Genomic DNA, 26,900 nt, shown 5'->3' with positions numbered 1-26,900 from the left:
CTTTTCTTGTCCACTACCAGATATTTTTCCCAATTATATAGTATATTACCTCTCCAAGTTGTCTCGTCTACGCCTTGTGCTCTTTCCCATGTCCCATCTCAGTTACACTTCTGTTTCACATTAGCCTACCTGAAATTGAAATATTACTTTCGCTATTTAAAAAGTTTTTTTTATTGAATCATGACATACGGTTACATCAAATGTGTATCTTCATGTGTATAAAATATCTTAAATCACAAGTAATTGTTTTTTTGTAACTCAATCTTAGCAGCAGATGATAGATATCTACATCCTAAACAGTTGTTCTGTTAAAAATGTTAGAAGTACAATACATCCTCATAGTATAAATAGTCATCTGTGGCTGTTTCTTCTTGCATCTGTCACTTCCCCTGAAGAGTTTGTTAGGATTAACAAAGACACAGACATACCATTGAAATACTGGACTTAGGGGGTAATTCAGACCTGATTGTAGCAGCAAATTTGTTAGCAGTTGGGCAAAACCATGTGCACTGCAGGTGGGGAAGCTATAACATGTGCAGAGAGAGTTAGATTTGGGTGGGTTATTTTGTTTCTGTGCAGGGTAAATACTGGCTGCTTTATTTTTACACTGCAATTTAAATTTCAGTATTAACACGAGTAAGGGGGCGTGGCCTGACCGGGATGAAGGACAGCAGCACTTCTGCAGAGCTCTCACTCTTATTCATATAAAAGTGTCCCTTTTGCCTACTATAGCCCTGTTTTTGCGCCCCTCTCTCTGATCCCCTTACCTCCTGCCACCAGCGATCACCTCTGAGACAAGCTGCGGATCCGGGAGACGCTATTATAGGTCTCTGCGGGTTGCGGCCTTCCTCTCCAACCAAGCCGGGGACTCGATTTCCGCTTCTACCCGGCGTCTGAGCTCCACGCCGGAGATCGCGGGTAAACGGAGCCGCGGACGCCGCTGCCACACCTTCCTGAGGCCTCACAGTGTCTGTCTCCCCTCCTGTGACCTGGCGGACTTCACTGGCACACAGGGCAGATAGCCCTGCATCACAACAAAAGAGGTGAGAGTCGCTCTGAGCTGCGGTTCACCCACACTGGCCTCTACAGCAACGGCAGCCATTTTCCCTCTTGCATTCAAAGTCTACCCAGCACTTAATCACCTTACCTGCCTTGCTCTATCCCATATCCCCTACCCCCCTTACTCCCTGTTCTGTTTTATTTGGCATAGTTTTAAGGTACTAAAATCTTCATCCCAGCACTAAATGGGCATATTAATATCACTGGCTGTACTCACAACCCAGTTTAATATATTATAATATATTTTAACATTACCTCTGCTGCACCCCTGTGCTCCCGGTCTGTCGCTACCTGTGGATTCTATCATCATCCACTCCAACCCCACATTTCCTGTGATCTCCATATGTACAAGGCTGAATACCTCACTTTCAATCCCTGTGACTCTCAATACATTGTGGAGGAACCTGCGGTTCTGCTGGTCAGACTACAGTCCTTAGTTGCAATACTGTTTGAGATTTCTACTTACGCTTTCAGGGACGCATTCACAGGAAAATGTATCCACAAGATTTGATATGTAACTGCGCTTATACAATGCGCTGATAGCCTTCCTCGCAGGCCTCATCTTGGTCAATTTGGCGGTGACACTATAACTCCAACACTAGCCCCTTTTGTCCTTGTTGCTGCTTATATGGAAAAATACCTCACGTCCTCTGCATCTACGCAGCCTCTTCAGCAACGCCAAGAGAAACGTAGAGCGGATACAAATATAACTTCTGACGCGGATACCATGGCTTTGTCTCCGGCTGCCAAAAAGTCAGTTGCTCCTCCAGACTCCTATGTTACTTACAATGATGTGGTGGAGGTGATCAAAGCGACCATGGGGCCACTATTATCACAAGCAGTATCTGATATCACCTCGCAATTAAACCGACTCACTCATCGTGTTGAAGAAATGGAACATAGAGTTGGCACATTGTTTCAAGACGTTTCTCATCTTACTCATGTGGTTCCCAAACTGGAGAAGGATAACTATCATCTATGGAATAAGGTAGACGACCTGGAGAATCAGTCAAGAAGAAATAACATCCGTCTCGTGGGACTCCCAGAATCAGTCAAGGGCCCAGCTTTAGCCCACTTTGTGCATTCTACTCTCCCGACCCTTTTGGGGGTTGAATCTGAATGCCGTGACCTTGTCATTGAGAGGGTACACATAGTGGGTCACCAGTCTCCTCCTGCTACTAACCGCCCTCGGGTTGTCCTTTTTCGTTGCCTCAACTACTTACATAAACAGACACTGTGGTCGGCCTCCCGCAACAAGAAACCCATTCTATGGGAATCATCTAAACTATACCTATTCCAAGATTTTTCAGTCGAATTATCCCGAGCACGAAAGGCCTTCTCTCCCATATGCTCCCGTTTAGTGGCAGAACAACGGATATTCGCTCTGATATACCCAGCCAGACTCCGACTGATTGATGGATCATCTTACAAAGATTTCAATACCCCTGCTGATGCAGAAGCTTTCTTGGCTGAGGACGGTTGTTCTACCTTCCAAGCTGACATTATTGACCCTCCTCCTACTACTCACTAATCTACACGGTTTTCAGGTCAGCCTATACCACTTCTCCTCCTCACTGTTCCAGATCGCCGGACATGATTAGAATTATATTAACATCTTATCACATTTTCGGCTGTTTAGGTTTAACTGTTATCTGTATTATTTCCTGACTATGATTGGGGCCTGTCTAATTTGTCTTTACTATACCATACTTATCAAGGCTTATCAAGCCCATTGTATTTTGTTGATATACTCATATACTACTTATCATTCTCCTAATGATATTGAATTTACTTGTTCTGTTTTGCATTTGTTATCCATTATTTGTCCCCTGTCTGTCTGTTTGTCTTTTTCCTCTTGTTCCTTCCCCCTCCCTCACTCCCTTAAATCTCTGTTTTACCCCCCATTACGTAAATGTCAGTACGAATAGGTACGTGGAATGTGGGAGGAATCATTTCCCCAGCTAAAAGATGTAAGATACTTACTTATATCTTAGTTGAAATTAGACATTATTTGCCTTCAGGAAACGCATTTAACTCACCCGGAATCATTGTAGCTGCAGATATTGGGTTGGAAATTATTAGCAGCTGCTCCATTTAGTTCCAAATCACGTGGAGTAGTCATATTAGTCAGAAAATCTTTGCCCGTCTCTATCTCTGCTTCAGTGATTGACCCTGACGGTCGTTTTTTGATTGCAGAAATTTTAATCAATAATTCCCCGTATGTCCTATGTACGATTTATGCTCCGAATGTTTATAGGAAATCCTTTTTTACCAGCTTACTTGCCAAACTGTTACCATATAGCTCTAGCCCTCTAATTTTATTAGGGGATTTTAATCTTATCTCCTCTCCTATACTTGACAAATCCACATCACAAAAATCGCCCTCCTTCCTCCCAAAATTAGGTGTCCCTGCCCTTTCTGAACAACTCTGCTTAGTTGATGTTTGACAAGCAATGTATCTGACCGAAAAGGATTATACGTGCCTGTCGGCGGCACACCAAGCTCTTTCTCGCATTGACTATATATTATTAGCTACCTCCTTATTTCACAAAATACATGAATCCTCCATTGAACCTATAGGTTTGTCGGACCATGCTCTAGTATGGATTACACTTCAGACTACAATAGATAAAGGCCCTTTTAGACTCTGGAAATTTCCTAATTATCTGTCTCAATCCATAACATTTCATCAGAAAATCGAGTCCGCATGGATGGACTTTAAGCATGCTAATTTGGATTGTGAGTCCTCGAATCCTTCTTTATTCTGGCAAACGGGTAAGGCAGTCCTTCGGGGTGTAATTATCTCATATGTAGCTGCTGAGAATATACGTTTAGCTACGACCTATTTAGACTTACAATGCAAGTTAACTAAATCTTACCAAACATATAAATCTGCCCCTACGCCATCTAATAAATGAACATATACCACAGCGAAAGTTCACTTTGATTAATATTTTAAACTTAAAAGTGATCGCTCACTTTTCACCACTAACTACAAATTTCACAGATTTGGAAACAAGACAGGACGTCTCTTTCCAATTTACTAAGAGGCTCACAGCCACCAATGCTAGTCCACCCTCTCTGTTGTAAGGATGGCTCCATAGCAAACTCGAGAGACCAGATCACTGATATTATGAAAAAATGTTTATGAAAAAATATATTCTGACCCCCTTCATGAAAATTCTCCCTTAACTAATAATGACTCCTCCCATATTGGACTTTTCCCTCCCTTCCACAGTTCCCTGAGGAATTCTCACATTTATTGGAGGCCCCTATCTCCATCGACGAAGTCACGAGAGTTATTCGGCAATCCAAACCCCAGAAAGCCCCTGGTCCGGATGGCCTAACCGCAGAATTCTATAAGTTTTTACTGCCTAGGTTTGGGGAAAATTTAGTGGCATTTTCTAATAATATAATCAGTACTCAATCTGTTCCTCTTTACTTTAATTCGGCAATCATTAAATTACTCCCTAAACCGGGTAAGGATCTATCCTTACCGGGATCTTACAGACCAATCTCCTTACTAAATTTTGATTACAAATTGTTTACTAAAATTCTTGCTGACAGATTGAAATTATATTTACCCCAGATTATACATCCGGATCAGACTGGCTTCATTTTAGGTAGACATTCAGTTGTCAACATCCGTAAAATCTTGGCAGTGATTCATCACTCGATCTCTCTTAATTCTGCTCCGCCTAAGATGATTGTTTCTTTTGACGCTGAAAAGGCATTCAATTTAGTAAAATGGAATTACCTTTTCTCCACTCTGTGTTTATTTGGTTTCCCCCCCATTTTCATATCCATTCTACAAACTTTATACCATTCCCCCCAGTCACAAATTTCCTGCAATGGCTCTCTTTCTTCATCCTTTTCTATTTCCCGTGGAACAAGACAGGGTTGCCCTCTATCCCCCCTTTTATTTGCTATAGCCATAGAGCCTTTGGCGATTGCAATACGTAACTCAACTCTAGTTGAAGGGATTACTATTCTTTCTAAACTACTCAAGGTATCATTATACGCAGATGACATGGCTCTTTTCCTTTCTAATCCAACATCCTCTCTTCCAGCTGTCCTAAACCTCATTTCCTCTTTTGACTCCTTTTCTGGCTATAAAGTCAACCTAGACAAATCAGTAATTCTCCCTATCCGTGGCCCACCCTCGTATTTTCAATCACTACCTATTCTTCAGTCCCTTCATATTTCTCACTCCCCTGTTAAATATCTGGGTATACATGTATCAGCAGATTTAACGGATCTTTATAAACTAAACTTTACCCCAATCATTGCCAAGATTAAAAACTATTTAGACAACTCTAACCCATCTCCCTCCTAGGCAGATTAGCAGCCATAAAGAGTGTTTTATTTCCAAAAATCTTCTATGTAATGCAGATGCTGCCGATTAGACTTCTCACAAAAGATGTTAAAATTTTAAACTCCCTCTTTTCCCGCTTTCTGTGGCAAGGGAAACGTCCTTGAATAGCCTATACCAAATTACGACTGCCCCGTAAACATGGAGGCCTAGGCTTCCCTGACCTAACCTTATATTCTAATGCTATATTTTTTCGATATATCAGTGATTGGTTACTCGACACTAGTTCTTACACTGATAGTCAATTGGATTCTGCATTATTCACTCCCTATTCTCCAAATGCCCTGTTGCATTCTAAATTGTCTGATATTCCGATTTTTATTAAAGATAATCCCCTATTTATGGACACATATCGGTCCTGGACTATTATAAATAAGAAATTTCATGCTAATCCTAGCTACTCCCCATACACGTCACTGTGGGGGAACCCTGCTTTCCCCCCTTCTTTATCTAATATCTCTTTTCTTCAGTGGAAGGAGAAGGGCCTGGCCTCGATAGCAAAAGTATTTGACCCTGGTGGCAACTTACTCTCATTTGCCGACCTCCAATCCCGAATTTCTATTCCATCTCATCCTTTCTATATGTACCTCCAAACACGTCATTACATTCAATCCCTACCCACCGCTTCGACCACAGACAATACGATGTCAACATTTGCTTCTCTTCTTAAACTTCTCCCCTCTGTACTGTACAAAATTAGTTTATTGTATGAACCTCTGGCTTCCATATCGGCCTCATCTCATTGGGAATCCTCTCTTCAGAAATGGTCCGTAGACGTCCCTGGTATCAGCCTATTACTAGACCTAATCTCTCATATTAGAATGATACATAGAGCGTATATCTCCCCTGCTCAAAGGAGATATATGACAACCCTAGAAACCGGGGCCTGTATTAAATGCTCAATGTCTCATGCTACATTTATTCATTGCGTTTGGGAATGTGGTAAAATAAGAAAATTCTGGAACAAATTGATCCAACTAATCAATTCCATGTTCGCTTCTACTGTACTCCCTGACCCTTTAGCATGTCTTTGTGGAAATTTTAAAAACTGGGATTTAGGCCCCAATAAGAAATCAAAACTCCGATTGCTAATTACGATTGTTACTGTTGCCAAAAAAATAATTCTCATTCATTGGACCCACCATACTGCTCCCTCCATATCGGAAGTTAAACACAAATTGTTACAAATACTATATTATGATAGACGCACAACTATGCCTGATATTGAACATGGAGTTGAATTTTTTTTTATCAGAAATGGGAATATTTTATTAATATTTTAGACGAGCATTCGCAGAACCATATTCTTCAATTATTTGAAAACACTTCATGGAACTTACTTAGGAGACTTTCTACTGATACATGACTTTTGTCCTTGGTTGAAAATGTATTTATTTAAATTTCTTCTGACTACACTAGCCTGATCAAGATAGAACACCTGATTCCTGGTGAATTTTTTTCCCTTTCCCCCTCTTTCCCATCTCCTCTTCCCTTTTATGTGTTTGATAACCCATGATTTTTGTTTTGTTCTCATATGTGTCCAAAGTGGTTGCGACAATTCGCCATTTGTCTGATTGTTTTCTTTTACTTTGTCCTAACATTTACATTATGTTCTGACAGAATTGTATAAGGGGACAGTATTATCTCCTTGGCTAATGATCAATATGATATTAAGATATTTTCTACTCTTCTGTCTTATTATTATATTTTCTGTATGTTTTTTGTGGCTCATTTATTGCAATAATTTGAAATGTCCACAATTCTTTTGAAAATTCAATAAAATGTATTAAAAAAAAATTCAGTTTTAACACACCCCACCCAAATCTCACTCTCTCTGCACATATTATATCTGCACCCCCCTCCCCCCGCAGTGCACATGGTTTTGCCCATCTGCTAACACATTTGCTGCTACGATCAGGTCTGAATTACCCCTTTAGTTTTAAATTAAAAAAGCAAGGTGAGAGAAAAGAAGTGAGGAAACATTTGGAAGATAAGATACAAACAATCTCAGCAAGATCTACAGCGATCAGTTTAAATGGGAGAACACTCATAGCACCTGGACTGGACTTTGTGCCTTTGTTTTCAGGGAACTCACTACTCATTATACCATCACCATGTGCAGAAAAATGTTGCTAAAGTGCATGACATCAGTGGAAGAGGATGGAGTCTCCAGGTGAATCCTTGCACAGACTCCCAGCTCAATGGGCATGAAGTTGAGAGGACTTCTGGCCTTACCACTCCCTTAGAAGTGTCCTCTGGAACCTTATGGTCTTTAGTGAGTCTGGTTGAATTGGTGGCTCCTTCGTACAAGTCCAGAAGCATATATTTTTTTCAATGTTTCTTAGGAATTTTCTTCTGGACCTAAACCTTTACACTCCCTGAGATTCTAAATGCATTCTCTTCCACCCATATTCAGGATATTTTCAACATCAACTTTCTTAGCAACATGTGCAAGAATAGAATCTGCTAAAGGAAGATGGTGTCCCATGCATGGGATGGAGCTGTAAGTCTTAAGAACACTGGATCAGAAGGAGGACAACTTCAATGGGAAAGAGTAAAAATTAAACTTGCACTTTTTAGATTAAATTTGAAAGTCATATGGGGCAGTACATTAAGTGTATTGATTTCTTATACGGGGTTTATGGGGGTCATTATGACCCGTTCGCACGCAGCGGTTTTTTGCTGCGGTGTGAACAGGTGCAGAATGCCCATGTGTGGTGGGCGCAGTGCGCATGCGTGACGTTGCCCGGCGACAGGGGTCGCCGGGTTACATCACAGCTACTGACGGAAGTGGTCGCAGTGGCGACCGTTAAGAAGATTGACAGGAAGGATGCGTGGATGGGTGGATCCGGACCATTGGAGACGGAGTGGTGAGTAAAACGCAGGCGTGTCCAGGACAACGGAGGGCGGAGAAGTGATGTCAAAGCCGGGCCCATCATCGCTGGATCCATCGCACAGGGTAAGTATGTCCAGGGCTGGTCTATTTCTGCTTGAAATTATTTTAGCTTAGCAGGACTGCACAAGCGATCGCAACCCTGCTAAGCTAAAATACACTCCCGCATAGGCTTGGACTATTGATCGCAGCAGCAGCTAAAAGTTGCTGGCTGCGATCAACTCGGAATGGCCACCTATATACAATGAAGAAGTTAGAAAAGGAGAAGAAAATGGAAAGGATCCTTAGGGAATTAAGCGATACATAAAGATAAAAAAAATACACATTGGGTGAGTATTTCAACTAATGTATTTTAATTATATTTGGTGAGTGTTCTTATTTCTTATTACTTGACACTGGAAGCTAGGGCATATGGGTGTTTATAAGAGCAAGTACAAATGTGTCCTCATACACTGGTTTAAGTTATGAAAATAGCCCCTATAGGCACTTGAGGTCCAAGTGTCTTTTTTCTCAAAATGTGCATCTTATTCACATAAATAAAACAATTGGATATTACAAAACTACATTGCAGGCTTGCAATTGATCAATTTACCATGCTATATTTGTGTGAAATTAAATCTGAATACAACGTGCTACGATGCAGCAGCTGCGGCTTTTTCTCACACCGAGTTCCACTGTGCTTCATCTGTGACTTAGTACATGTTTAAAATTAATTTCTGTGTAGTTAATGTCACAGCCCAGGATCTCTAGTACACTTTGAGTGGTGTTTCGATGCATCTGCTATGCAAATAAGATGCAAAAATTTAAAGGAAGGATGGTATGCTACACCTATAGGAGTGGCTCAGTTGTGGAGGGCATCTTGTGCCACATGTTGTATGAGAACACATCTTTATGTATTTGCATCCGTAAGTTGCTGGCAGTTGTTGTTCAACAAAGGTGAGCATTTACAATCAACAAATCACAGCCAAGTTGTGTGCTAGGGCTAAGTGCCACATGGTAAAAAAAATACCCAAAAGTAAAATCAGTGCTATTGAACAGGGTGTTCAAAGTAACGATTTCCCTAGGAAACCCATGCTGAACAACTTGTTGCTAGGTCCCACATTTACAGGGTTCACCATGCTGATAATTTCCCTGTCATAGTATTAGTGTGTTGGGTTTGGAATGCCGGCGATCAGAATCCCGATGATCAGCATACCGATGCCGGGATATCAGCCGACAGAATGCTGGCAGGAGGGCGAGCGCAACGAAGCCCCTTGTGGGCTTGGTGGCTTGCTGTGCTCGCCACAGGCTCTATTCCGACTCTATGAGTGTCATGGACATCCACGTGTGGGAATAGCCATTGCACCACCGCCAGCATTCTGGTGATCAGAATCCTAGCATCGGAATTCTTTCCGCCGGGATCACGACCATAGGGACAGTTTTATAGAAAAGCATTTCACCCAGAGGCGTGGTTGTCTATAAAAACTGAACAGAATAGAAAGGACTTAGAAAGTTGTTGATATTAGTGAGGGGAAGAAGAAGGGATGGGCAGTAAGGGGTGGAGCCTGGAATCACACAAAACTTATTTGGATAGAGTCAATGAGACCTAGCAAAGTGATATGTCCAGGGAGACCAAACACTTGAAAATATATGTAGATGTCATGGGTTATGCTAGTAATTGATTCCAGACTGTAAATTTATACCTCCTTGTCAAGAAAGATATACTGCAGATGGAGTTTGTGGACCTCTTGCCAAATACTAAGAATATTGGTATAGTTCCACCACACATGGGACATTGTGCCTGATTTATCCTTTCCAACATCACTCAGAAATACTTGGAAAGATCTTATTGAGATTCTCCGGAATAAGATACCATTGATAGTATAGTGTGTAAGCTCCCTCTTTGAACCCAGTGCAAATTGAGGATTTGGACAAGAGTTTGTGCATATGTTCCCATTCCTCGAGGTCGAGAGTCTCCTCAATGTCCTCTTCCCACTTTAGTCCATGTGAGTCCTAGGGCGGTTGGTCGGGAAGCAGAAAGACATGGCAAAGTGACAAGATGAGATCTCTCAAGCCGATTTTGTAAAAGCACAGGGATTTAAGTATCATGAGGTGGGACACTAAATCAATGGAGTGTCTAATTTGTGGGTATTGAGAGAAACAGGAGGAATGGAAGCTGAATCACTCCAGGAGTCTGTTGAAATCTCAAACTGCAAATTGGACCAACATCAGAGAGGAATTTTATGTTGGATAAAGTCCAAAACTCAAATGCTTTATGATGCTTTATGATCAAGTCCTGGAGATAGTGTTCTCAACAAGGTAAATTGCCCATTTGCAGTAATCCCAGATTGCAAAGGAAAATTTCAGGGTGGTGGAAGAATGGTAAGTGATGGCCTATAGGTGGGTTTGAGTCACAATAAATTATATGGAGAGATAACCAATCATATGAGCTTTGAGATCTGCCCATAACCATACTAATAACATTCTCTACTATGATTGACATCCAGATTGTCTTATAGGAGGAGCAGCTATAAAATAATTCATTTCTTAGGTGCTTCACCTAATAATCCATTTCTTAGGTGCTTCATAATAATAGTTTAATATACTTTTTCTGTTTTTGCGCCCCATTTATCCAGTTAAATTATCTTTCCAGAGATAAAAGATATAAAATTGCATAACCATGTGTGATTAGCATGACCGCTTGGGCCAAGTGGGCAGCTGAGTATTACTCTTGTGTGTTCGGCAATCCAAGGCTGCCCTCTCTCTCTGGTGTTTACATAGTATTTGAAGGCAAACTCGTGTACTTCTTTTATGACCAAATAAAATGCAAAATGCTGTGCTGCAAGTCTCTCAGAACATGGGATAGTAATCTGAGCAGAGCATTTGAAAGAGATAGAGAAGCTTAGGTAAAGGTTCATCTTTACTACAGCTATTCTGCCAACCCATGATTTGTAGAGCCTGTCCCAGGATCAAATATCTTTCTTAATGCTCTCAATGAGTTTCAAAAAATTTGCACTAAATAGGTGGTCATAGAAGGAAGTCCCAAGGTATTTCAGACAGCCCACCTGCCACTTGCACCTGTAGGACTCTATCAAATGGGGAAATAGAGTTTCATAGGCATGTTTTTAAAAAAAATTTGTTTATTTTTACAAATACTATAATATAGATGCCATAATAACTTATTCCACCATCCCATTGCAGAAGTTGATAATAATGACGGCCACATCTTTGCTTGGTAACCATTTGTGTTCAGGTTATATTAATAATAATAACTGGTGTATCTTCTCTAGACAGCCTATGGGCTCTTGTATCTTTATCATGGGTAATTCATAATGCACATGGAAAAATGCATGGGTGAGTTAAGGCATGTTGATGAGCAAGAGGGGGGCAACAACATTGTTCAGCAATTGCTCCATATGTTTAGATCAAAAGTTTAAAGAATATCACTTGGAATAGTGCAGCTGGAGATAGAATCTTCCTACTCAATCAGAAAAATAAAATTCCGGAAAGATTAGATTGTTTTTTTATTGAAATGAACTACAGGAAAGCTCCTTTGGATATTTCAAACAATACTTTTATGTATCCATTACAGTTGTTTGTGCTCACTTGCACACAATGATAAAAAAAAATCCTTTTACCTGCTATTGGATAAACCTTGTAATATTATCTGCAGCTCCATTGTATGTACTGTAAGAATCAAACATGGACAAATCATTAGCAACTGGTAGAACTATGGGCCTAATTCAGACCTGATCATAGCCGTGCCAGATTTTGCCCCCCCCCCCCCCCCACACACACGGTTCAGGCACATCTGTATTGCCTGGACTGCGCCCCCAAAGCGGCGGCCTAATGCTGCCGGTCCGCCACCTCCTGCCCAGCGATCGCCTCTGCCTGATAATCAGGCAGAGGCGATTGCTGGGCTGAGATGCTGATAGCATCTCTGGCATGCGCCGGCGCACAGCAGCGATGAGGTCTGAATTAGCCCCTATATTTTGAACTGTGTTTTAGCACATTAGTCATATTATATTTGTATACTAAAAAACAAGTGGTGGAACCAGTTCTTGGATTAAAATAGGAACAATCAGAATCTGTTTTTTTTGCTCTTCTGAAATAGACTTCATATATTTTACATACGGACCACAGGATCCCATTCTAAGGACAAACTGAGTGTTACACCTCCACCATTACCCATGCTTAGATACCTTGTTAGGGCAGATCACTATCTACATCAGTATATACAGATCACGTTTAGTATTATTGCTTTACTGTTAAACACCTGATATTGGACACTTCTGAGCTATACAGATGTAGCCACCTTTATCTTGACTGTTTCTCCGCCGAGACGGGCGTCTAGCCACGCTAATGCGATAGCTGAGTTTCATCACAGGCAGGCGCGTTGAGACGATCTAGATACTCATCATGCATTACACATCTCCACCACTGTGTCGCTAATGCTCCACTAATCCAGTACTTTCGATCGTACAGTATAGCGGCGGATTGATCTACAGCTCTGGCAATACTGTAGGCGTAACGGGAGGCGGTGGAAAAAAGTATGGAGTACTGTACAGTATGTGTATGGAGACGCAACTACAGTAATTGTGTAAAAGGAAGAATGTACAGTACAATGTATAAACACCGTGCTTTTAAAATATATGAGCGTCTGAGTTCGCTAATGCATAATGGGAATGGAGGACTAGCAAATGCGAGCGTCCGAGTCCTCTAAGGCATAAACCAACAGCAATGGGGCGGGGGCCGGGCGCTGTTTGCAGTACTTTCACACATGAAATTGGAAATCTCTCATGAGGCGTCGTGGGCTAGGGGTGAAGGCTCCCACCTCCCTCGCTGGGAGTCCAGGGTTCGAGACCTGATGTGCTTTCTTTCTTTTTTTTTTTTTTTTCTGTAATAATGCACTGTATTATTTTATTTACATTGTAAGACAGTCAATGGAAGGATGCACACAGGTTTCACATAAATCAAAGTACATCTGCAGGAGCGATTCTTTACGCTAAATGCACCTAAACAGCGGGAATGAAATGAGTGTATTCTGACGCTACCAACTGAGCAAAACAGTACTGTACAGTAGATCTTCAGCGTTTGTGTATTGCACAGGACCTGAATTTCCTCCCTGTGCAGGCCCCCAGGGGGGAAGGGCGATGGGGGTAGGGGGGAGACGATGGAAAATACTGTGCCTTTGAAATGCAATTACTGTACATGAGCGTCCGAGTACACTACGGCATACTGTAAACCAACACCAATGGGAAGGAAGTGCCAACCTTATTTTTAATGTGTTCCCGTGACATTCACTTTAAAAAAAAAAAAAATTATCTCCAATACAGTACATCCAATGGAAGGATGCACACAGGTTTCACATAAATCAAAGTACATCTGCAGGAGCGATTCTTTACGCTAAATGCAACCTACAGTACAGTACGGTACTGTAAGTGAGCAAAATAGTACTACAGTGGGCGTTTGTGTATTGCACATGACCTGCATTCCCTCCCTGTCTACTGCATGATCTGTGCAGGCTCCCATGGGGGAAGGGCAACAGGCTAGCAGGAGGCGGAGGAAAACACCGTGCTTTACAAATGCGAGCGTCCGAGTCCTCTAAGGCATAAACCAACAGCAATGGGGCGGGGGCCGGGCGCTGTTTGCAGTACTTTCACACATGAAATTGGAAATCTCTCATGAGGCGTCGTGGGCTAGGGGTGAAGGCTCCCACCTCCCTCGCTGGGAGTCCAGGGTTCGAGACCTGATGTGCTTTCTTTCTTTTTTTTTTTTTTTTCTGTAATAATGCACTGTATTATTTTATTTACATTGTAAGACAGTCAATGGAAGGATGCACACAGGTTTCACATAAATCAAAGTACATCTGCAGGAGCGATTCTTTACGCTAAATGCACCTAAACAGCGGGAATGAAATGAGTGTATTCTGACGCTACCAACTGAGCAAAACAGTACTGTACAGTAGATCTTCAGCGTTTGTGTATTGCACAGGACCTGAATTTCCTCCCTGTGCAGGCCCCCAGGGGGGAAGGGCGATGGGGGTAGGGGGGAGACGATGGAAAATACTGTGCCTTTGAAATGCAATTACATGAGCGTCCGAGTACACTACGGCATACTGTAAACCAACACCAATGGGAAGGAAGTGCCAACCTTATTTTTAATGTGTTCCCGTGACATTCACTTTAAAAAAAAAAAAATTATCTCCAATACAGTACATCCAATGGAAGGATGCACACAGGTTTCACATAAATCAAAGTACATCTGCAGGAGCGATTCTTTACGCTAAATGCAACCTACAGTACAGTACGGTACTGTAAGTGAGCAAAATAGTACTACAGTGGGCGTTTGTGTATTGCACATGACCTGCATTCCCTCCCTGTCTACTGCATGATCTGTGCAGGCTCCCATGGGGGAAGGGCAACAGGCTAGCAGGAGGCGGAGGAAAACACCGTGCTTTACAAATGCGAGCGTCCGAGTCCTCTAAGGCATAAACCAACAGCAATGGGGCGGGGGCCGGGCGCTGTTTGCAGTACTTTCACACATGAAATTGGAAATCTCTCATGAGGCGTCGTGGGCTAGGGGTGAAGGCTCCCACCTCCCTCGCTGGGAGTCCAGGGTTCGAGACCTGATGTGCTTTCTTTCTTTTTTTTTTTTTTTTCTGTAATAATGCACTGTATTATTTTATTTACATTGTAAGACAGTCAATGGAAGGATGCACACAGGTTTCACATAAATCAAAGTACATCTGCAGGAGCGATTCTTTACGCTAAATGCACCTAAACAGCGGGAATGAAATGAGTGTATTCTGACGCTACCAACTGAGCAAAACAGTACTGTACAGTAGATCTTCAGCGTTTGTGTATTGCACAGGACCTGAATTTCCTCCCTGTGCAGGCCCCCAGGGGGGAAGGGCGATGGGGGTAGGGGGGAGACGATGGAAAATACTGTGCCTTTGAAATGCAATTACATGAGCGTCCGAGTACACTACGGCATACTGTAAACCAACACCAATGGGAAGGAAGTGCCAACCTTATTTTTAATGTGTTCCCGTGACATTCACTTTAAAAAAAAAAAAATTATCTCCAATACAGTACATCCAATGGAAGGATGCACACAGGTTTCACATAAATCAAAGTACATCTGCAGGAGCGATTCTTTACGCTAAATGCAACCTACAGTACAGTACGGTACTGTAAGTGAGCAAAATAGTACTACAGTGGGCGTTTGTGTATTGCACATGACCTGCATTCCCTCCCTGTCTACTGCATGATCTGTGCAGGCTCCCATGGGGGAAGGGCAACAGGCTAGCAGGAGGCGGAGGAAAACACCGTGCTTTACAAATGCGAGCGTCCGAGTCCTCTAAGGCATAAACCAACAGCAATGGGGCGGGGGCCGGGCGCTGTTTGCAGTACTTTCACACATGAAATTGGAAATCTCTCATGAGGCGTCGTGGGCTAGGGGTGAAGGCTCCCACCTCCCTCGCTGGGAGTCCAGGGTTCGAGACCTGATGTGCTTTCTTTCTTTTTTTTTTTTTTTTCTGTAATAATGCACTGTATTATTTTATTTACATTGTAAGACAGTCAATGGAAGGATGCACACAGGTTTCACATAAATCAAAGTACATCTGCAGGAGCGATTCTTTACGCTAAATGCACCTAAACAGCGGGAATGAAATGAGTGTATTCTGACGCTACCAACTGAGCAAAACAGTACTGTACAGTAGATCTTCAGCGTTTGTGTATTGCACAGGACCTGAATTTCCTCCCTGTGCAGGCCCCCAGGGGGGAAGGGCGATGGGGGTAGGGGGGATCCAGCTCGGTATACCGTAATGTGCATAGACCTCGCTTATCCCAATGTAATTGAGCTAGGGGATTGTGACGCTCCTTCAGCATTGCCCCCTGAACTGTGAAATGTATGCCATATTGTATCTCACTACATATCCGAGCGCTGCCACGTGCTGGGAGTTCACGGTCGGCGGCCATGTTGTCAGGTTGCTAAGCGATCCAGCTCGGTATACCGTAATGTGCATAGACCTCGCTTATCCCAATGTAATTGAGCTAGGGGATTGTGACGCTCCTTCAGCATTGCCCCCTGAACTGTGAAATGTATGCATATTGTATCTCACTACATATCCGAGCGCTGCCACGTGCTGGGAGTTCACGGTCGGCGGCCATTTTGTCAGGTTGCTAAGCGATCCAGCTCAGTATACCGTAATGTGCATAGACCTCGCTTATCCCAATGTAATTGAGCTAGGGGATTGTGACGCTCCTTCAGCATTGCCCCCTGAACTGTGAAATGTATGCCATATTGTATCTCACTACATATCCGAGCGCTGCCACGTGCTGGGGGTTCACGGTCGGTGGCCATTTTTAGTGTGCATAGAACTCGCTTATCCACATAGGCCCCTGTGTTTTTAACTACTATATTGAGATGCACATTTCTAGGCCTACAGTATTTAATATACAGTAAGCAGCATTGTTGTTAGGCAATAATTGAAGAATTTACATACAGTACTGACATGTACTGTATGTAATGCTTGTACATCATGTCAGTCGACCCTTATTCTGTACACTACTGTAAGTCTCACAGGGCCCATGCACTTCCAAGGAGGGTTATTTACTGTACTGTATCTGTTTCATACAGGAAACTAATTGCAGTCCATAACACTGAAGTTGTATTTTCAGTACTGTACAGTATACAATACTTAAATTTGAACATCAGGTACTGGATAGTAAACATGTACAGTATTAACTTCTATCATAAAACTCTTATGCATTTTCAGATGTGTAAATTTTAGACTACAGTATTCACAAATGTTTTCTCTCCATACAGGAATTATAGTTGGACAACATGCCAGTAACTATCAACAAAACGATGAGCAAGATAATCGCCAACATGAAAAAAGAAAATAAAACCATCAAAGAGATCCATGCATGGCTCAAGGAAAGTGGCATTATAGTCACTTTAGAAACGGTGCGCTATCATGCATTCGAGAGAACAACGCCCAGATTTGTATTTCCTACAAAATGCACATGGTACGTACTGTACACTACTGTAATGTTTAAATGACTTGCTTTATACCATAAACAATTTTTTTGAAATAAAATAAAAACTTCATCAATTGTAACTGTGATTGTGCTGTTCATGAATTCATATTTTTCATACTGTATTGTACTGTAGGAGAGTGCAACAAATTGTGGAGGAACTAACTCGTGAGGATGATGAGCGTACTGCTCTGCAAATAAAACGAATTCTCCATTCCAAGTATGACCTGGACATATCGGCCACCAGCATCAGAAGGATGCGACGGAAAATGGGATGGACCTTTGGCGCAACAAGGTAAAATACTGAAAGCAGTATAAACCATACAGTAAATGCACTGTTAATAATCCCTTGATACGTGATATAATAATGCCATAAATCATTATACAGAGTGTGTACTTTATACTATATACAGTATGTGTGTGTGTATATACTGTATATACAGTATTCTATCCCAAAAGAGATACCTACTGTATAGGCACTCAGAGACAGCAATGAAGCATTGCCGGCTTATTGTGATGATTACATACTGTATACTGTATACTGTGTTTGTGTGTATGTACAGTATGTACAGTATATATATATTACTCTGTATGTAACTTAATGTACTGTATGTACAGTTTAATGTATACAGTAGGTATATAATACAGTATACTGCACATACAGTCTACTGTATATACAGTAATCTGTAAATCTGTAATTTCATAACTGTATCTGATTTCATTATTTTTGGCTCTTCACAGGATATCTCCAATGATAAGAGATGTGAATAAAGAAAAGAGAGTGGAACAGGCACGGCGATGGATTGAGAGTGGTGAAACATTTGATGATGTCATTTTCACAGATGAATCGTCTGTTGCCCTTGAGCGGTTCTCCAGAATGTCATTCAGGAAACGTAACCATATCTCTTTAAAACCACGCCCAAAGCATCCATTGAAAATCCATGTATGGGGAGGCATATCACGATTAGGAGCTGGTCCCCTATTATTTTTCGAAGGTACAGTACAGTACTATACTTTATTCTGTGCCTGTGTTCTGTAAAAATACATGTTGTACTGTAGAGTACGTGTAACTGCACAATAAAAGGAGTTGCTTATTAATGAACAACATTTTTTGATTTCTGTAGGAATCATGGATAAGAAATATTTCCAAGAAACAATAGTAGAGAAATGTATGGTGCCATTTGTGAATAAATATTACCCAACTCACCATAGGATATTCCAAGACAATGATCCTAAACACTCCGCCTCAGCCAAATTTATGGAAGAGAAAGGTATGAATTGGGAACGCACACCACCAGAGTGAGTATTATTTCAACAGTGTACAAGTAAAATTTTGGATAGCACTCTAGTACTGTAAAAAAAAATTTTGTTTAATAAACAGTACAATATTGTATGTTTAATTTTCTCTATTTACTGTAATGTAATTAATTTTTTCTATACGCTTTTTTTTTTTTTAATTAGATCACCAGACATGAACCCAATCGAATTAGTGTGGGCTCAATTGAAGAGGTACGTTAGGAGTGTTGCAAAGCCAACAACAAAACAGCAACTGGTGGATGGGATAAAGAAATTTTGGCTAGAAGTACTCACACCTGAACATTGTAATAATTATATAAATCACCTGTATAAAGTATTACCTGTTGTAGTTGAAAGAAATGGTCAAGCCACAAATATGTAGTTCTGTATTTTCTGTTTAAAATTTTAAATTGGTGCATTATTAAAAAAAATGATAAAATTGCCTTTGTCTGATTATTGCATAAACTAATGTAGAATATTACACAGTAGTAATGTTATTGATGTGTACTGTATGAACAGTTATTTTCAGTTTTATAAGTCCTGAATAAGAGTACTGTACATTTTGATCAGTGCAGTACATGGAATCGGATGTTGTAATACTTTATTTTTACATTAATATTGATGTTTTTCCAATAAATATTCAATTTTACAGTATGGTACGGTACAGTACATGAGGGTACCTGTACAGTATGATACGTCATTATGGGGGAGAAATACTGTATCCACTAAATGTACAGTAAAATGTTTTTTTCTTATTACAAACACACAAATGCATCTCAGATGGAAATATGCTATACACAGCAGACAGCTTATGGTGACAGAACTTCCCTACTGTATCCCCACCCATACTCGTGGTATATTTTAGATTGCCTAATGAGACACTCCTGCAGCATTGCCAATGATTCATGTAAAACCTGTGTGCAAACAGTATCTGTATTGAATGCAAAGTACAGTAAGAGTACAGTATACAGTATTATCAGAGCCAAACCTGACCAACATGATGCCCTAGGCTAGATTTTGGCTGATGCCCTCTTGCACAGATGCTACGTAGTTCCGCCTCTAACCCTGCACCCCTTTCCCAGCACCATCACCCATTTTGGCGCTCCTACCCCCTATAATCTAAATAAGAACAATGTGCACATTTAGTGCCAGCCCAAAACAGTGTACAGTATGTTCTTGCTGGGAAGGGGCATGGTAACACAATAATACCCGAAGATGAAATGACACAACACAGTACTGCAACTTTATTCACATTATATCATGCAGTGGTGTCTCTTATTCTCATGACATCATATCATAGTACCACATTACTCCTAACAGTAATGCCCCTTATTCACATTACACCCCACCACATTCATCTTTATTTACATTAGACCACAGGTTCTCAAACTCAGTCCTCAGGACCCCACACAGTGCAGGTTTTGCAGGTCTCACAGAATCACAAGTGAAAAAATTACAGTAGCTCCACCTACTGTATGGACCTTCTAAAATGTGTCAGTTAGTAATGAATACATCTGTGCACTTGCTGGTTTACCTGCAAAACATGCACTGTGTGGGGTCCTGAGGACCAAGTTTGAGAACCACTGCATTAGACCATGCAGTAGTGCCCTTTCCTTATGTTACACCAGAAAATATTGTAGTACACCTTATACAGTACACATACAGTACAGTAATGCCACACATTAGTAATACATTTCATATTTAAATTTTCTGATTTAATTTCATAGAGCCGCAGTCACTCACAGAATATAGGCATGTACTGTAGCATCTCATTTTATTCTGCAGAAGCTGATTATTCCCATTTCGCTAGTTTGCCGCCTCTGTACAGTATATCACAATAGAAAAAAGTTATAGTGTCAGTGAAAAAAGCACCTCATGACAGATACTGTACACAAGCTCATGTCTAAATACTGTATACTGTAAGCAGTGACATTAAGGGGTACAGTACTGTATATGCAATTGCAGTCGAATTCCGGCAGGAATACGGAAAAAATGGACACGGGATCCCCCATCTTTTTAGAACCAGCACCGGGCTCTGCGCCTGGTCCTGGTGCAAAAAATAAGGGGGACAAAAAAAGCGTAGGGGTTCCCCATATTTTTTGAATCAGCACTGGGCTCCACTAGCTGGACAGATAATGCACAGCCGGGGGAGACTTTTATACCGGTCCCTGCGGCCATGGAATTAAATACCCAACTAGTCACACCTGGCCGGAGTACCCTGGAGGAGTGGGGGCCCCTTAAATCAAGGGGACCCCCCTCCAGCCACTCGATTATCTCTATCACCCCTGTGTATTGTAGCTAGGGGATTGTGACGCTCCTTCAGCATTGCCCCGTACCCTGCACAAAGTGGTCGTTTTGACAGTGTGCTATGCGATTGAGTCCGGTGTACCGTAATACTGTATGCAATCCTACAGTAGCTTATCCCTCCCCTGTGTATTTTGGCTAGGGGATTGTGACGCTCCTTCAGCATTGCCCCATAACCTGCACAAGGGTTCAGGGGCGGCGGCCATTTTGCCAGTGTGCTACAGTATGTCATCGAGTCCGGTGTACCATAATATGCATACTGTGTATTTTAGCTAGGGGATTGTGACGCTCCTTCAGCATTGCCCCATAGTCTGTACAATCTGGACTATTACTTGCTCCGTAGCCTAGGGCCTCTGTGGTCGTCCATGCCGCTGACTTCGTCCAGTCCGCTGCGGTCCTCCAGGCCTCCTCTGCGGTCCTCCAGGCCTCCTCTGCGGTCCTCCAGGCCTCGGTCGTCCAGGCCGCTGACTTGAACCGCTTGGTGGTGTGTTGCAATGATGGTGCGGCAAACTCCAACTTGCCATTCTTCCCTCGTTTGTTCAATGACTTTCTTCATGGCTTCTACCATCTGTTCCTTTATGCCTTCTTTAAGGCCAGCCACATCGGTCTGCAGCTGATTGACCTGTCCACCAACTTCTGACTCCATATTGGTCACCTTACTGAGTAGCTCCTTTAGTAAAACAGGACAGGTACACTGGCAGTCCTGCACTTTGGTGTTCACATCTGTGAAATGCAACCTTCTTCGTGGTGAATGTGTCATGTCTTCTTGTCCAGGGGTGGCTACATGGTCCAAAAAAGAAGCTTCCTGATGCAGCGTGTTTGTCACGTCCTCTAGCACCGGTATTTCCAGATTCATTGGCTGAACACTGTGATCTGCAGGAGATGGAACAATTACATCATTTGCCACACCACATATCAGCTCCAACGTATTATTCTTTGCCTTGGCATTTTTTCGTGGTTTCACCACATTTTCTTTCTGAGCCGCCTTGGCAGTTTTCTTCTTCTTTTGTGGGACTACTGCAGCAAGTTTCTGTGCCACTGATGGGTGGGTTTTGGCACTCCCGTAAAATCTGGTAGTCTGCATTCTTTGTCTTTTGTCTAAAAATATAAAAACCACAATAAGAAAACATGTAAAGCACAGCATGCTAAAAATAGCAAACAACTGTACATTTTCAAATAAAGTGCACAACAGTAAAGTGCAAATACAGTACTGTACAGTATTTGCCTTTTTTCCCTGTGCCTCCCAACAAGAACCTCTGCAGGAGGGACAGAATGCTCTGTTACGGACTTCAGTTTAAATATACAGTATGATTACCATCACCTGTGCGAACAACTATACTGTACAGTAGTTACTGTATTTGATAAGATAGGTGTTTCACCACAAGTGATAGCAATCATTCAGTACTACTGCACATAGTACACCGGGATAAGCGAGGTCTATGCACATTACGTTATACCGAGCTGGATCGCTTAGCAACCTGACAAAATGGCCACCGACCGTGAACTCCCAGCACATGGCAGCGCTTGGATATGGAGTGAGATACAGTATGGTACAGTCCAGGGGCAATGCTGAAGGAGCGTCACAATCCCCTAGCTCAATTACTAGAGCCATCTTAACAGCAGTGTGGGCCCCTGGACACAGCAATGCACTGGGGACCCTACCCACTCACCAGCGGAAGGGGTGGGGGGAGCTATCAGCGGCAGCTTTGATGCTCCGCGGGGGATAGGGGGGTTCTATCTTTCGCTCAGTATGTACAGTAGGACCTGGAGAAATAATTTCTGCTAATTATTCCTTTACTGCACAGATGGGGCAGGAAGGAGAACACTAAACTGTAGAAGGGGGCATTGTGCTGAATGAAGGGGCCCTGGTACATGACTTCCAGGGTGGTAGGGGGTGTTTAATACACAGGGGAGGAGTGGATAATGGAGTGGGCTTAATATTAGTGTTATGGACTGCAATTAGTTTCCTGTATGAAACAGATACAGTACAGTAAATAACCCTCCTTGGAAGTGCATGGGCCCTGTGAGACTTACAGTAGTGTACAGCATAAGGGTCGACTGACATGATGTACAAGCATTACATACAGTACATGTCAGTACTGTATGTAAATTCTTCAATTATTGCCTAACAACAATGCTGCTTACTGTATATTAAATACTGTAGGCCTAGAAATGTGCATCTCAATATAGTAGTTAAAAACACAGGGGCCTATGTGGATAAGCGAGTTCTATGCACACTAAAAATGGCCACCGACCGTGAACCCCCAGCACGTGGCAGCGCTCGGATATGTAGTGAGATACAATATGGCATACATTTCACAGTTCAGGGGGCAATGCTGAAGGAGCGTCACAATCCCCTAGCTCAATTACATTGGGATAAGCGAGGTCTATGCACATTACGGTATACCGAGCTGGATCGCTTAGCAACCTGACAAAATGGCCGCCGACCGTGAACTCCCAGCACGTGGCAGCGCTCGGATATGTAGTGAGATACAATATGGCATACATTTCACAGTTCAGGGGGCAATGCTGAAGGAGCGTCACAATCCCCTAGCCAAAATACACAGGGGAGGGATAAGCTACTGTAGGATTGCATACAGTATTACGGTACACCGGACTCAATCGCATAGCACACTGTCAAAACGACCACTACCCATGAACCCCCACCTCCTGAACCCCCACCTCGTGGCAGGCAGCAGTTGGGTATGGAATGAGAAATGGCATAAGCTGTGCAGGCTACGGGGCGATGCTGAAGGAGCGTCACAATCCCCTAGCTCAATTACATTGGGATAAGCGAGGTCTATGCACATTACGGTATACCGAGCTGGATCGCTTAGCAACCTGACAACATGGCCGCCGACCGTGAACTCCCAGCACGTGGCAGCGCTCGGATATGTAGTGAGATACAATATGGCATACTGTACATTTCACAGTTCAGGGGGCAATGCTGAAGGAGCGTCACAATCCCCTAGCTCAATACAGTATCTCACGCTTACAGTATCTTACAGTATACGCTTACAGTATCTGTGTATTTTGGCTAGGGGATTGTGACGCTCCTTCAGCACCGCCCCGTAGCCTGCACAGCTTATGCCATTTCTCATTCCATACCCAACTGCTGCCTGCCACGAGGTGGGGGTGAATAAAAAAAATAATAAAGTGTGAAAAAAACTACAGTAACATGCATTAGTACTTAAGGAATCGAACCCTGGACTCTGAGTATAGGAAGCGAAACACTTCACCACTTCGCCGCAGACAAATGTATAAATCCGTTGGTTTTGATTATGCTGTAATGGCTACGGGATTAAGACGATAACATACTGTAGAAAATTCCTAATCTTGAGAGGCAATAGTGAACTTGTAACACACATCCATTTGCGACAGTGTACACTACTGGTTTTACAGTACTGTGTTTTGTCTGCGGGACTCGGACGCTCACATACAGTATTCATAAAGTATTGTAGATGGATCATATACTGTATGCTGTACTACTGTATTTGCGTCGGTGTCGTACTGTATATACTGTACAGTACTGTATTAAATAATGCAGCGTAATGAGTACAGTATTTGCTGTATGCAGCGTAATGAGACGCCTTAGTAAAGTAGTCCTTATTATGTATGTCAGTATTGTATTTTACGGGAGACCACACGCATGCGCAGTGGTGATTGTAAAAAGCGACATCTGGTGGCTGATCGCAGGTATTACACGTAAAGGTAACGCCAAACGTCAAATGTCTGTCTCCGTGCGATTAGATAGCCTCTCTGTGGCTATGCGCGCCTCGCTACGCCACAGTGCGCTGCGTATGGTCGAACGGGCCAACCGCCGCGGCCACTCAAGATAAAGGTGGCTACATCTGTAGCTGCTCCCAAGATCAGTTGAAACCTCAACTCACCAATAATCTTACATCAGTCACATTATGGTGCATTTGGTAAAATAGGAGAATAGATGTAGGTTACTGAGATGTAAAAATCTAACCTTCAGTCTTGTATGCTTTTCAGCACACCAATGTGTTTCCGATGTTGACCTCGGTACTGAAAGACCCCACCTGTTTCCCATACCCAAATGAGTTCAATCCAAAGAATTTCCTTGATGAAAATGGTGAATTTAAAAAGAATGATGCCTTTATTCCTCTGGCATTAGGTACAGACTTGTAAATAGAAATAATTATTTCTTATAGTACTTTAAGTAATTCCTAGTTATTGTGTGTGTCAAATACTATTATGTGTATGTGTGTGTTTTTGTGCATGTGTGTGTGCATGCAGAAAACCATGGTAAGATGTCCCAACCACATGTGATAAAGTAATAAAGTAGTTAAAATGGATTTCTGGGTTTTTGTGCATGGAAAAACCACCTACTGTAGAATATGAAAAATGGAAGAAGTTTTAATTACAGAAGACCATAAGGTCATAATCATAGATCAAACTAGCTATTTACAGTAAAAAAAAAGCAGTATACAAACTGAAAGGATATCTTAGCACTACTTTTTCATGAAATATATGCCCTTATTTATCAATGAGTCATAAATTTCACTGTGAGTTATAAATTGCACCATCCAATCACCTCCTAACTGTAATTTTTCAAACACAGCCTGTGACATGAAAGTTAGGAGCTGATTGGCTGGTGCAATTTATCACTCACAGTGAAATGTATCACTTATTGATATATAAGGGCAATAGAGAGCTGATTATATACTCTGGGGGGTAGATTTACGGAAGTTTCTAAAAATGATGTGAAGGTGATGCCCATAGAAATAAATCAGATTCTAGATTGTATTTCTCTATTGCATTCTACAAAATACTATACTGTATATCTTATCATTATTGCATGTCTTAAACACAGCTCATGATCTGGTGAGGACAACATATAATTTCATATCTTAATACTATAAGTAAGGATGGGGATTGAGGAAATTGAGGAAATACCTAACAGAGCTTAAATTCAGAATTAAGTAGAGTATATGGATACATTTTAACAATTCTAATTATTTCATAGGTAATACTGAACTCAAGCTTTTCAAATAGTTTTTCCCATAATACAGTTAGATAGCAATATAACATTGGACATTTGATATATGAAACATGAAGGTTCCATAAACAATTTCATGCTATCAATTCTGTACCATTGAACAATACTTCCCTTTTAAACAGCTGATGAGATACTGTAGTCTTTAGATGTCCTTAAAGATGTGACAGATGTCTTTTTGTAATGTTGTATATTTTTATTTTGCTCCAGGGAAAAGGATGTGCTTGGGAAAGGCTCTGGTTCATGTGGAGCTTTTTATTTTCTTAATCACTATTCTGCAAAATTTTAACCTGAAGTCTCCCATTGCACTGGAGGAATTGGACATCATACCTAGTATATCTGGATTGGGGAAATTTCCAAAACCTTACAGGATCTCTTTCATCCCTCGTTAACTGTTATTATACTGTATATTCAAATGTTCTTTACATTGAAATGTACCATGTTGACTTTCAATTCCAAACTCTATTCAGGATACAATATTTTAAACTTGATCTAAGTTACATGGTAAAAATTATATTTTATTGTTATAATGCTCCAACAATTGTTCTAAAAGTGGGTTTGTTTTAAGTTTAGTAATTAGGGAAGGAGAGAGGATTTTAGCATGGTGAAGTAAAGCTAAAATCCCAAAATGGAAAATTGTTAAATAACGCAACTTTGGAATCCACCAAAAATATTAGTAGGCACTGTCTATAATAAATATACAATAAGTGAATACAGTACCATTAACCATAGCTGTTTAAGGGCAGGAAAGAGAATACAGTTTGCTGTCCAATGTAAACTACTGTATCAAAATATTTTCACATTTCAAGCTAAGTTCCAATTTGAATTTATTTAAACAAGCACATACATATTTAAAATAATAATTAATATATCCTTTAATAAGTGAAATTTAAATAAAAAAAACCGGACATTATACGTTTTCATCCAAGT

General features: G+C 41.6%; 1 protein-coding gene across 1 annotated transcript in view; it reads left to right on the top strand.

Moving 5' to 3' along the window:
- Nucleotides 1-26,362, top strand: part of LOC134949890 (cytochrome P450 2C31-like) — a 62,220-nt gene extending 35,858 nt beyond the window's left edge. The window contains exons 8-9 of the mRNA XM_063938586.1: nt 24,947-25,088; nt 26,181-26,362. Coding sequence (XP_063794656.1) covers nt 24,947-25,088; nt 26,181-26,362 — 324 coding nt within the window. The remainder of the gene's footprint in view (nt 1-24,946; nt 25,089-26,180) is intronic.
- The last annotated feature ends 538 nt before the right edge of the window (nt 26,363-26,900 follow it).

This window comes from Pseudophryne corroboree, chromosome 8 (genome assembly GCF_028390025.1).
Source record: "Pseudophryne corroboree isolate aPseCor3 chromosome 8, aPseCor3.hap2, whole genome shotgun sequence".
Taxonomy (NCBI): Eukaryota; Metazoa; Chordata; class Amphibia; order Anura; family Myobatrachidae; genus Pseudophryne; species Pseudophryne corroboree.
The sequence above is the reverse complement of the archived record's forward strand: the minus strand, read 5'-3'. Positions and strand labels throughout refer to the sequence as shown.